The 13,169-nt window shown below is 42.6% G+C and overlaps 1 protein-coding gene across 1 annotated transcript; it reads right to left on the reverse strand.

The window, feature by feature from the left end:
- Positions 1 to 521: 521 nt before the first annotated feature.
- LOC105457147 (mucin-12-like) lies at positions 522 to 11,412 on the reverse strand. Its single transcript, XM_011701648.1, has 10 exons — positions 11,365 to 11,412; positions 10,395 to 10,742; positions 9,714 to 10,085; positions 7,483 to 9,260; positions 6,853 to 7,111; positions 5,983 to 6,624; positions 4,892 to 5,366; positions 3,982 to 4,451; positions 3,120 to 3,740; positions 522 to 2,963 (listed from the first exon to the last, which is right to left on the reverse strand). The coding sequence occupies exons 1-10, from the start codon at positions 11,410 to 11,412 to the stop codon at positions 1,506 to 1,508; spliced, it is 6,471 nt and encodes a 2,156-aa protein (XP_011699950.1). The 3' UTR covers positions 522 to 1,505.
- Positions 11,413 to 13,169: the final 1,757 nt, after the last annotated feature.

Genomic DNA, 13,169 nt, shown 5'->3' on the forward strand with positions numbered 1-13,169 from the left:
CCCCTCCCCGCCCGCCCCACCTCCATAGCCACAGTTTACTCGTTGCACCCACCCCTCCTCGTGGCCTCGTCACTCCTCACCCTTCGCCGCCTATCGTGCCACCTAGCCATCCGTTCGCACGATGACGACGAGGGGGGTGAGATCCCTACGAGCATCCCCCGTCGTATTTCCGGTGCCGGAATACCATCCCTCCATGACGTGGCACCATCTGCACGAGAGGGGTTGAACTTTGCCGATCGATGACGACATAAGGGTAGGTTTTGGCCGAGGCGCGAGATGAAGTTCGTCTTGAGAGTGAAGAAAAAGTTACTAGAGCGGCAGCGTAAATCTTATATAGAATCAATCCATTCATAAATTTTACATTCATATATTTTTTTTTGTATTTACTTAAAAGTATTAATTTACAAAAAATTTAAATCTTTCTTTCAAAAAATAAAGATTCTCGTAATTAAGAAGACTAATAAATAGCTTGCATTATTTCGGATTGTTTAGGAAAAAGAGGAAGGGATAAAATACTTTTGTTTTCTTGCGTTTTCACATCTTTATTAAAATACTTACACGCTTAACTTACACGTATACTACACAAGTATGTAGTTAAATTAAATAGACTTAGCTCCCTACGTTACTCGCGCAAGCCGGGCTTCTGCGCTTCGATCTCGCTCTGGAAGGACGCCGGCACACGCTCGGCGCCTTTTTTATAAGTGCGCGTCGCGACGGACGATCGATTTGCCGCCGGCGACGCAGAATTTCCTTCCCAGACATCCCTTTTCACAACTGATATCACGTTGATATTTCGCTTTCAACCCTCCGACACACATAATTTGTCGCGACATCTTGAGCGATGCCCTATATCTCCCAGCGATAAAATATCCTCTCTAAACGGAGGCGCCTAGAGAGAATATTGATCATTCCTTACGTGTTTATGTGTGAGACGAAAACTTGGTGATCAATTCACTGTTCTGCTATTGCGCCGTAATTCGGTTGACATTTTAGGCTAAACATAAATTTATCTTTTGTGACGTAAAGAGAGTCCTTTTTGTTTATGATTTAATGTGTAATTAAGAGAATTCTGTGTGCGAAGAACAATTTAAGAGAATATGAGGACATAACTCTAGTTTCGGGCATTAACAAACATGACTTTTGTACGACTTTTGGAGATTGTTAATACGATATATCTCTATCAATAAATAAAAATTATTCAAAAAGTTAACACTTTTCTGTCCGGAAGTTTCAATTATTTGATATATATATATATATATCGTAGCTTAGCTCTTTAGAACCTTCTTACGGATCTTTAAAATCAACATATGTAAAAGTAACAGTTAACATATACACACGCGTATTGATATGAAAAATGTTGCTAAGTTTTAATATGTTTTACTGCATTTGTCAATAATGGTAGATATTCAATAAACAATTCTCGAGTTTTCTGCCTGTCACTCTTAGTTTACCTTTCAACAACCGGACAGGAAAATGCTAATGATAACCCCACAACCGAATTTCCCTCATCTCGTCATAGCGTCCTCCATCTTGGGTCTCGTCATCACGCATCGACCTCTATAGCAAATCTCCGTCATGTGGGACACCTTCGTGGTGGTCGAGGTTCTAAGGACCTTGCCCAGCATCGTAGAGTTCGTCCTGAACACATTGCTTGCTTGTCTGAGCGATGTCTTCGTGGTCGTCGTGGAGGGTTCTGTTATCGGGGTTCCCTCGGACGGTACCACCGTGTTCGCGGTCGTGTCTGGGATCAGCGTGACAGCTTCGAAAGTGGTAGGGCTCTCCTTCGTCGTCGCCTCCTGCGTCTCCTCGGGTTTCGTCCCGTTCTCTTCGACCTTGACGCGTTGGGTCGCAGAAGTGTCCTGCGGAGAGCCAGTCGGTACGGTTCTCCGATCGATCTCTTCACTTTCATTCGCCGCGTGCGCCGAAGCGGTGCCGTTCGAGTTATAATTGTCTGTCTCACTTTTGGCCTCGACCACTTTTGCGACCTCCTCGCCCTCGGCGTTCTTCATGCTGTCGAAGATGGCCTTCACGTAGTCGGAGAGCGTTTTCACGCTGCCATCGCCCTCGTCTTGCGTAACGGCACCGGGGATGGCCGTCGTGGAATATGAATTCGACTTGTCGAGAGCCGACGGGTATCTCACTTCGCTCCACTTGGCTCTGTGATTCTTCGGGTGCGCCTGATCTTCTTTAACGTTTTCCTGCCTCTTCAACGTCATTATGTGTTCCTTCTCTTTACCGATGGCACTCAGTTTTCGTATATCTTCCTTCGGGAAGCCGGTTACTTTCGTTGCGCTATCCTCGTCTTTATTCGCGATGCCTGATCCGGGTGAATTTGATGGCAGATTATATCTTTGATTAAATACTTCGACGTTTTCCAAATCGTTCTGCTCGCTTTTGTCTTCCTGAGAATTCTTGTACTCCTCCGATTTAGATACTTTTTGCACTTCAGTTTCTCCTTGCGACAAATGAGTTGTTCCCTCTGATGTCACTTGAGCCTCGTCTTTCGATCCGTTTGAATCTTCATTTACCGTTGTAACGCGTTCTTCGTCGACGTTCGATGTCAGCGTCGTATCGATCGGTGTGTAATTCTCTTTCATGGTTGTAACTTCACCGTTGTCGGAAAAAACGTACGGTGTTGTCATCGGCGTCGACATCGTCCAGTCGGGCACCTCCGTAGTGATCGCGGTGACGCGAGTCGGAATGGAGACCTCGTCGTTCTTCAGCATCTCCTCCAAGAAATTCTGGAGGAGCGATTTCTTGGTCGATTCTGCGGCGGCCGCGGTACTTGCGGTGACGGTCGTCGCAATCGGCTGGGCGGTGGTGAACCTCGAATCGTGAATCGGATTGTACTTGTATTGATCTTGAACCAGACTGTTCACTGCAGAGTTGTAGTGTTGAGATTCGGCGGTGACGAAGTCGTCCGTGAGAGGTCTTACCCGCACGCGAACTTTCCTTCTTCGGGTCTGAAAGACAAATTTTTTATTTATTTTGTATTGCCCCCTGCAGAATAGAATATTACAAAGACAGATTTTAAATTTCAATGCTACATTCGAATTTAGTACTTAAAATTAATTATTTATTTTGCAAAAATATCAAATCGGTCTAAACTTTTATTTTACCTTTCTGCCGGTAGGAGAATCAGGTTTCGTAACTTTCGCGCCGTCGTTCATCTGTTCCGTAAAGTTTTCATTCTTGCTGTTCATCCAATCCCGCGTTTCCTTATCGCTCTGGGATTGATCCTGAAGTGCTGTTATCGGATTTGGCGAATTCGTCACTGCCCTCGTGGCGTTCAATTTCTCCGCGGAATCCTGCGCGTTCGTCTTCCATCCGAAACCATCCATCACTGTGTCCATATTGTCGGCGTCGTTCGGGTGTTTCTGATAGTCCGAGGAAACGAGCACCGTCACCGACGACATTTCCGGTCCGGCCGTAATAATCTCGGGTGCGTTCTCGTTCTCCTGCTCGCTGCCGGTTCTGCCTCGGCCCCTCTTTGACTCGCCGGCTACGCGATTCGAGGCGAAGCTCGGCTGGAACGACGTCTTCGACAGCTTCGTGGACCACTGGCTCTCGGCGCCGTAAATGTCACCGCTCGAGTGCGCGCCCGCGTCCGAGTTCACGCTACCCGACTGGCTATATTTCTTCGGCGGAATACTAGCCAGCTGGGTCTGATCGTATTCTTCGCGTTGCGACACCTGCTCCGGCAGATTGCCGAAGTTTAGAACAAATTCTTGAGGCGGATACTGCTGGAAACATACACATTGCATTTCAGTAAAAAAGAAGTGAGTCATATTCTTTTGAAAAGTATTGGAAACAGATTTATCACCAAATATTTAATAATATATATTACAGTAATAAATTAACTTTCATATTTTACATTAAATGAGAAAAACATTCCGTTTCTTTTTTTCTCTTCGTAATATCTATTTATTATATCTGGTGTTTGTTCCTTCACAGCGCGATTCCGTCAGAGAATTCACTTACGCTTTCGCTGTTCTCCTCGTAAAACTGTGCCGGTCGATTCTGATTCGGCACGAATTGCGGCGCAACGTCGAAATTGTCGTCATAAAGAGGCTGCTGTCCGCTCGCCGTCACCGGCAGCTGTTGCGACGTTATTCGAGGATAGTTTTCGTCTAGCGGTAATTCGTTGTGCGCGTCGAGGCCGGATTCCGTCGTTGTCGTAATGCGTTTCTTCCCGGGCCGACGAAGTCTCGTTCGTATTCTCGTCGACTTCGGCTCGTCCGGTTTCGGTTTCGCAGTGTACACGGTATCGTCTGGCATTGTCGTTGCAACAGGTACGATTTCCGTCGTCGTGCTCGTCGTCGACGTCGCGAATATCTTCGTGGTCGGGCGACGGTTCAAGGTTTGATGGTATTTGGAACGATTTTTCAGAATCTGACTTGGGCTCGACTCTACCACCGTCTCGTCGTTGGAGAGAATGTGCTGTATCTGCGTTTTATTTTTCAAGCGTTTCAGAAGGGTGATTTCGGATGCTTTCTGCGCGATGCAGTACATTGAAGGGAAGATTGATGGGGTGTTAAGCGGAAATTTCATTTTAAAGTACTTGATGAAAAATACCTTTCGGACATTGTATTAAGAGGATTGAAAAATTTTAGATATTGAAGATTGATGGATTATTAAACAAAAATTTAATTCTAAAATATCTAAAAAAGATATAATGTATATTAAAAGAAAATTGAAAACTTATATGCTGATATTTTATTAAAAACTGCTATTTTTCAGTCAATGGTTATATACTATTATATCAATAAAATTGTATTGTAATTACTATAATGTTAAAATACGACGATCCTTTAAAACATCGTAGAAAAAATTGTTGTCACAATTTTTTTTTAATGTAAAATTGCTCTTTTTTCCTATTATTTCGTGAAACGTACCTCGGACAAAGCGGGTCTATATGTAATAGGCGCTTGGAATCTGCTGTCCGCCGGATGCACCGGTTGCATCGGCCGGAAATTCGGTGGTCTTATGAATCCGTAATCGACGTCCTCCTCCACCGTGGGAGCTGCCATGGTCGTCGTCGTCGTCGTCGGCGGTACGGTAGTGGCGACCAGTTTCTGCTGCTGAGCCGCGTGTATCTTTATGTACTCGTTACCCTCGGTTTGCACCTGCGACCCGTGACTTTGCGGACGCGCGCGTGCCCTCGTCCTCAATCCGTCGCGGTTCCGATTACCGGCGCCGCGACCGGAATCGTTGTTCACAGCGCTGAAACGTACGTACTCGTCCTGGGGGCCGCGGGGTCGCGTCTGAATCGCGGAGTCGTGATGCGTGCGTCCGCCTCCTAGACGAGCTCGGACTCGCTGACGTATTATTACGGGCGCCGGAGTGGTCGTGCTGGTCGTGGTGATCTGGGACAGAAATAATTGTAACGATATCTAAACGGTAATAAATCAAACCTTATGCCTAAAGAAAGTTATAAATCCTACAGAGTAATATTCATAAGATAAGAGAGATTCATAAATGTTGTACAGAGAAATTATTAGTAATATATCAGTTATATAAGTTGTAACAAATTTAATTCTGTATAATGGAAATTATTTTCTGTGGAACATTTCTATAGTATTCTATACGAACGATATTACTGAAAGATTTAAAAATTTTGTTGGATACAGATCTAATAATTCTTGTTGGACTATCAAAATAATTTTGTTGAAAGTAAAAAATGATAAGCATTGCTATAAAATATTCTGATATTCTAGCAGCAGTTTGACTTTCTAACAAAATTATTTTGATCAACAAAATTATTTTTAGATTTGCAGCAAAATCGTTCTTTCTGTGTATTGTTTTTATTATGTATTAATGGCATATAACATCTTTAATTAGTTATATGTTTAATTTATAATCGATTACAATTTATCACATGGCTAGTAAAATTTCAACGAAATTTCGTCACATAAGAATCTATTTCTTTAGAAGATGCAACTGAACATTCGTACAACATTAATATTGTTTTAATATACGTACTTCAATAAGCGGCTCCGTAGAGGGAATTGGTAATTCGTAATCCTCCTGCTTGTTCTGTTGAAGTGGAACGAAAACCGGTGACGCATTCGGATCAGTTTCTATCGCGGTGCTCTCGATCTTGCCGGCATTGTAATCCGCCTGAGTTTGTGCCACATTGCCATCGTAAATCGGGGAATACCGATGCTCCTCGCCGGGCGTGACTCGCGGGTCCACCGTCGTGGGCAGATTGTAGTTGACTTCTTCCTGGTAACGCGGATATTCCTTGGGTCTCTGGGAAATCGTTTGGTCCGGCGAATTCTCGTTTACAACTTGATAGTTGAATCCGTTCACCGGCGCCTTCTCGAGCGCCGATTGCTGGAAGCCGTCGCTCTGATCGTATATCGCGTCTTGGTGCTGGTAGCGCACCTCTTGCGGGCGGTTTTGCGGATAATTTTGATCTCTGGAGTAATCGTTGGACGCCAAGGGCGTGCTGTGCTGAACCGTGACGTCGCGCAACGATGGCGGGTAATTTTCGGTCTGCATGGGAGTAGTCGGATAATTGTCCGGGTAATTGCTCACCGGAGTTTCCTTCCGGTGGAAATCAGAAGCGGGTCCGCTCGGCGCCGAGTACGTGGCGGGAGAGGCATCACTCTGCGACTCGCTCTGTGGATAGTTCTCAAAGTTAGTTGTTTGAACGTTGTGGTTTCGAGCCTGAACAAGTTTAGAAAACAGTATTTACGCGAACGCGCGGATACAATATTTCCACGTTTTCTTTCTTTCAAAATCTTGATATTAGTATATGTATATATATATATATATATATATATATATATATATATACAATTAATATATAAAGAATGTAGGTGAAATTAAAAAAAAAATTAATCGTACCGCGGACTGGGAATTCGCTCTATCTCGATTCCTGTACTTTTGCGCTCTGGATACTGGTCTTCTGTGTTCCGTATTCGCGTTATATTTCTGCGTAGTTTCCGGCGTCTTCGATTTCGTTGGTTCGTAAGAGGATTCGCGATACTCCTCCGTTGTGGTCGTAAATCTAGACTTCGATCGATTATACGTTGGTCTCCGGGTTCTTTCCGTTCTGTTACCAGGTGCTTGAGTCGTTCTGGCTCTAGTAGGTACGATTCTGCCTCTGTGCGTGATCAGACATAATTCTAATATATTAACGTCTCACTGACATTCACGATTGAAAAATTTTTATGCTCTACTTAGCCTTAAACCATCAATTTCTCTCAAATGGCATTAGAGTAATTCATGTGAAAAAATTATATGTTTTCCACATAAATTATATTACGATGCATTTTGCCATGAAAACCAATAAGAAAATTTTGAGAAACGTTACAGACGAAAAGATACTTGAATTATTAAATCAAAATTAATAATTTAAATATCTATTTAAATTTTTTTAATAACAAAAAATACTTTAAAATTATGTTTTAAAAAATTGTTGGAACCACATGAAACGTACAATATTATGAATTGTAATAATAGAATTACACTTACCTTCCTCGTGGCCTATAAGTCGTGGAGCTGATACGAGTAGTCGTCGTCGTAGGCGTCGTGGTCGTGGTCGTTGTCGGGGGTGGCGTTGGAGCGACAGAAAGCTTCTCTTGCTTATCCAGCAAGGAATTTACCAAGCCCGGTAAATGCGGGGAGATCGGCGGTAATTCCGCTGGTAAATTGTATTGCGTCGGTCCAACTGGCGCTCTGACCTCGTTGGCGTCGTACGATTCACGATGATACTGTTCGGCGGTGTATTTTTGAGGCTCTCTCTGCTGGACGAGCTCATGATTGATAAGCGCTAATTGGGCCGCCAGCTCTTGCTCCTTTGTGGAGGGATCGTGTGGACTCACTGACCTGTCCTGGAAACTTGGTGTGCTAGAGTAGACCACTTCCTGTCTATAGCTGGCTGTCGTATCGATTTTCGGAGACTGAGTTGTGAATTTGGTCTCTTGCTCGTAGTAATGCTTCGGCTTATTGTCGTAATACTGTCTGAATCTGAACTTCGAATTTGAGGGCGGCGTTGAGTATGCCGGATCGTACTTAGGGCTGTTGGATTCCGGAGAGAAATTCTGAGTGGTCGAGGAATCGTAGGACGCGGTGGTAGCGATGGATCCGCTTTGATCAGCGTCGCTGTAAGAGTTCGGCTCGATTAACGGCGTCGGATTGGGATTCTGCTCGTTTGTCGGGGTGCTCGATTCCGAGGATGTTTCCGACAAGTTGTTGACCACGACGGAACCGATGTGCGGCGCCGGGAAGGGAATCTTAGAGTAACCCGCGGGCGGATCGAAGCTCAGCGGGGCGACGAAAAAAGGCAGTTTGTCGACCTTGCGTTCCACCCTGTTGTGATCGATCGACGACAGGTAGGGGAGATCGAACTTCGCGTAACCGTAGGGAGGGTCCAGATTTGACGGGCCCACGAACACCTGCGGGCTATTGGGGCCGACGGTATCCAGGACGGCGATGGTTTTCGCGTGTTTTAAGAGCTTCAGGACATCGGTAACCTTGACGGTATCCAACCTGGACGTGGGACTGCCCATGTAAACGGAGAGGGGCGGCTGATTGGGCGACGGTGTGGTTGTGACCTCGCGATAATTCGACTGTTCCTGGTACTGATTAACTCGTGGACGTTGCCTACCGCGAATCTTTTTTATCCTGGTGCCATCCGTGAGTTGTGGGCGACGTGCCTGTTCGCGGACCAGAGCTTGGGACTGAGGGTTTTGAATATTCGGACTGGTAACGCGTAATTGATCCTCCTGTTGACCTTCCTCGCGTAGTCTGGCCTCTTCCTCGCGGCGTCTCTCCTCCTTGACGCGAAGTTCAGAGAGCCGTCGGCGTTCGAGCTCTTCCTGCCTCTGCTTTTCTCTAGCCTCGCGAATTCGATCCAGTTCTCTTTGCCTCGCCATTTCCTCCAGCCTTTCTAATTCCTTTCGTTGCTTCTCGGCCTCCTTTTGTCGCAACAATTCCTGTTCTCTCTGAAGGGCTTCCTGCTGCAATCGCGCTTTCCGTTCGAGCGCCCTCTGCTCCTCGTTCAATTTAGCAAACTCTTTCACGCGTTCCTCCTTCAGGAACTGCGCCGTCTCCTCGTGTTCCCTCTGGATCTGCTGCAGGACTTGCCGAGCGAAGGTTTCTTGATCGGGCGAAAGAGAAGTTTGGTCGATGCCTCCTTGGTTCTCTCGTTGAGGATGCTGTTGGCGAACAGGATATTGCTTCCTTCCGCGGTTCCTTTTCGGTTGACCTCTTTGCGCCAATGTTTCCACCGGAACGTATACTAATTGAACCTACAAGATGTCGTATTTGATGCTGTTATATGTAATGTATATCTTCAATTCATGGTTTATATATATATTTTTTTTACAACTTAACAATTATTAAAATTGTCTATTATATTGTAAATAGTGTTATAGTAATGTTATAAATATGAAAAAAAATTTGAGATAAGAATTGAAATTGCTTGACCTATATCTTTGTGAAGAGTTCGATATTTACTGAAATTAATCATTATCATAAGTTCCACTTTTGTGTTTAAGAAACCAGATCAATTTATGGCTTTTCTGTGCTTAGTTCCGGTTCCGCTCAGTTGATATATGAATCTTGCGTATTCTATGTACGCTCTGATTCTGTTCAATCTAATGATACCATCGCAGAGATGCACATTGTAACAATTGGTCAATAGAACTTGATAAATCGTCGAGAAAGAAAGCGAGCTACGCTGAAGATTTCATTGTACGAACCTCCTCCTCCTCATCGCCCACGCTTCCAATCAGAGAAGATTGTCCTTTCAAACGTTTTCCGTCGGGTTTCTGACTTCCTTGTTTCGTTATGTAAGCGTGCGGTCCCTCTTGCGCGTTCCCACCGCTTTGGCCGTGCGGCAGTATAACTTGACCCTGAGGCAAATTCGATAACTCCTGGTAGGCTTGTCCCGGTCTTTGTGGCAGGAAGTTCTGAGGAGGACGTACCGGCGGAAGTGCCCCCGTGTCCGGATGCGGGGGTACCAGAGCTTCCGACGTTAATTCGGGCGGCGTTTGCAAGTTGCCTAAGGAACTCGGTAGTACCTGTTTCTCATCTTCGGCGTTACTGTAATCGCCGGGTAGAAACGTCTGAGTCTGTAAATGGAGGCAAAATCAGTTTGATGAAATAAACAAAAGGGAACCGAAGCTTATGCATATAACTGTTGAATCCTTTATTAAATTTAATAAAGTATCTGTAGTATTTTTGCCAAAACGATTTTGCCAAATTTATCTTCTTCAATATAAACATAGCTTCAGCCTTTAAAAAAAAATATATTTGATAAAGAGAAAGCTGTACAATGAAACATAAATTTCTCGATATTTACTCGATGAATATCTCTTATAAAAATAATAAATTTAAAAGTATCTTGCATTCTCGATGCATCGCAAGCTGAACCGTTTTACCTGAAGCAGTTGCTGCTGAGTTTTGAGCTGCTGCTGCAGCAGCAGAAGCTTTTGTATGCTCTCCTGCGTTTTCTGCAGCTGAATCAGTTGCTCCTGGTACTGCTGCTGAAGGGCGGGCGGTAACGCGAGCGTTTGAATTGGATTCGGTAGATGCGTGCTGCTAGACAGAAGCCCGCTCTCCGCGTTGCCCCGCGACAGTTGGCCAGACGCGGTCCCCGGATTAGCCAGGGGGATCCACTCGCTGTTGGAGACTTGTCGTGACCATCGCTCGGCCGCGCATCCGTCGAATCCGCCTAACAACGTTAGGACGATGAATACCGCGGTCGGTGTGAAGCACCTCCGCACAATCTAAAACCGATGATATCGATTAATTGATCGCGAACGGCTGATTAATTAACTTCGGCGATGACACGTACGCTACATTGACAGCGTAAAATTGCTTTGATTGACTTTGCACGGTGGATCTGGGTCAACATCGACGTCGGTTCGTTTTGGCGTAGTTTATATTTTTTTAAACAAAGCACTCTTTCTCTCTCTCTCTCTCTCTCTCTCTCTCTCTCACTTACTCGCTCTCTCTTGTGCGCGTATGTTGTGTATTGTGAGTGGTGTGCACTCCAGTTTCATAGTACAGGATAAATTGCGTACCATATACGACTCATAAAATTATAAGTAGCATTCTATTATATTTGGAATTCTGACGCGAGTCACTGATTGTTTAAATCGAGTTTAATTGTCAAAATATATGAAAATTAATTAAGTATATGAGAATTAATTAAATGATTACAATACGAAATGATTTTCTACATGTAGAATAATATATAATGTCATTAATAAAGGATATATTTATTATAATATACGGAGATAGAATCACGTTATCTCATGTATTAGGGAACAGGATGCAAAATGTGCATTAGAGGGTAACAGACAAAACGTGGTAACGCTTCGTAGCGGAAGATAACAAGAAACCAACCGCAATTTCACCGCATTTATCATGATGCGAATAAGTAATCGAGATCATGGACCGATGAATTGGCTGCAACTTTATGGTAACTTAATGGAACCTGCGGTTTCATAATGCGACAAAGCTGCGACGAACAAGCGTACGCACGTATACAATGTTATTAATTACTTCCGATATAATGCCGATATTATTTCTCGTCAAACGTTTCATCGCTTTCCATGACGATTATAAAATCTTTGAATGAATCGTTTCCTCATTGAGGGAAAGTTATTATTTTGCGAGTAGAGAAAAGACATTTGACGTAAAGATAAAATTATCAAAATTTATTGGGAATACATTTTGGTAAAATAATAATTATATTATCATTCATTATATCGAATAATCGTTGTTTTAATGTTACGGACAGAATTTCTATTATTTTCAACCTGTTCTTTAATTAAAGAGAATCACTTCTCGTTTAATTAGATTTAATTATATAAATTTTGTTTGATAGTAACAAGAATAGATTGTCATCAGAATTGCATTTACTTCCTATTAAATTAATTGTATAAATTAAATTAAAATATCATATAAATGTTTTCCTTATTGTATGCAATTGGTATGTAGATGTAATTACGCGATAAAAGACGTGTGTCCTTTTATATAGTTTTTTTTTCGAAAAATATCAAATAAAAGTATTAAATTTTATGTCTATACATTTACACGTAATTAGATTAAATTTTTGTTCTTCTAAAATGGGAAAGTTTTATACCGTGCAACATTTCTATTTCTGATGTTTGCGATTGGCTCGTTGCGCACACATCGCGTGTGTCGTCGATCGATCGTTCATCTCGAACGGAGATGCGAATGACGCGTATTATTGCATCGGAATAACGTAGCGGCCGTTGTTCCGATATCTGCTTTCGATACAGTTTTCCGTTTCGTTTCCACTTCATTTACCGCACGCGGAATTGCACGCCGATGTATTAATACTCTATTTTGCGTTATTTCTATCAAATGATCGGTTAGATGAAGAAATAAATCGTCAGCAAGCGTATCACGTAATATCTGATAGTCCTATCATCGTATCCGGTTTCTGCTTGATTTTTAAACAAATACGTAATATCTAAAGCTAAATTATAGCCTCATAATATGCGCCAGGCATGAATCATTAGACACAATTACGCGTGCAGAGACAACTTTCACTCGCGGGCTGTCGCTTTTGTCTATTTATATATCCGCGCAATCTGTATGTTCCGATGTATCGAGAAAGGTTGCTAATGATTTTAAATGTTCGGTAATAATAATTTAAATCTTATTAATAATTATAAGACTATTAAAGCGAAAGAGTTTAATTTGTACTTCAATCGTGCATACGTTAATCAGAATCTTATAGGAACGTTATAATTGTCTAGGTTTAGATTGGTTAATAATAACACGATATGTTTCGCAGGAAATATTTGAAGTGTCCGGTGACATGGCTCTCCAAGTGAATGTAGTCGGCCTTCTAGTTGCGAACACGGAAAGTATAGGCATGTGCAATGTACTGTCTTTAATCTATTTTACATCCGCAAGCATATTTACGGCAGCCTAAACATTCACACGTTAAAAAAAAAGGATTCTTTTTTTGTTGTTTGAATGCTTTTTGCAATGTCATGGGCAGTATTAATTTTAATAAATTAATAACTTAATCGTTAAACTATTAATAAATAATAGTTATTTATTAATAAATATAGTTATTATTTTAAATAAATTATTGTTATTAGACTAAATAATAAGTGTAAGAAACATGAAAAAATTAATCAAAACTTATTATTATTTGCTCAAAATTAAAT

Source organism: Wasmannia auropunctata, unplaced genomic scaffold (genome assembly GCF_000956235.1).
Source record: "Wasmannia auropunctata unplaced genomic scaffold, wasmannia.A_1.0 LD335365.1, whole genome shotgun sequence".
Lineage (NCBI taxonomy): Eukaryota > Metazoa > Arthropoda > Insecta > Hymenoptera > Formicidae > Wasmannia > Wasmannia auropunctata.

Coding starts and splice junctions, on each gene's coding strand:
- LOC105457147 (XM_011701648.1), bottom strand. CDS start 11,412: ATGATCTCGATTACTTATTCGCATCATGATAAATGCGGTGAAATTGCG. Junction 10,743..11,364: donor ATAAATGCGGTGAAATTGCG/GTTGGTTTCTTG, acceptor CATCGGTTTTAG/ATTGTGCGGAGGTGCTTCAC. Junction 9,261..9,713: donor TGGGCGATGAGGAGGAGGAG/GTTCGTACAATG, acceptor GACATCTTGTAG/GTTCAATTAGTATACGTTCC.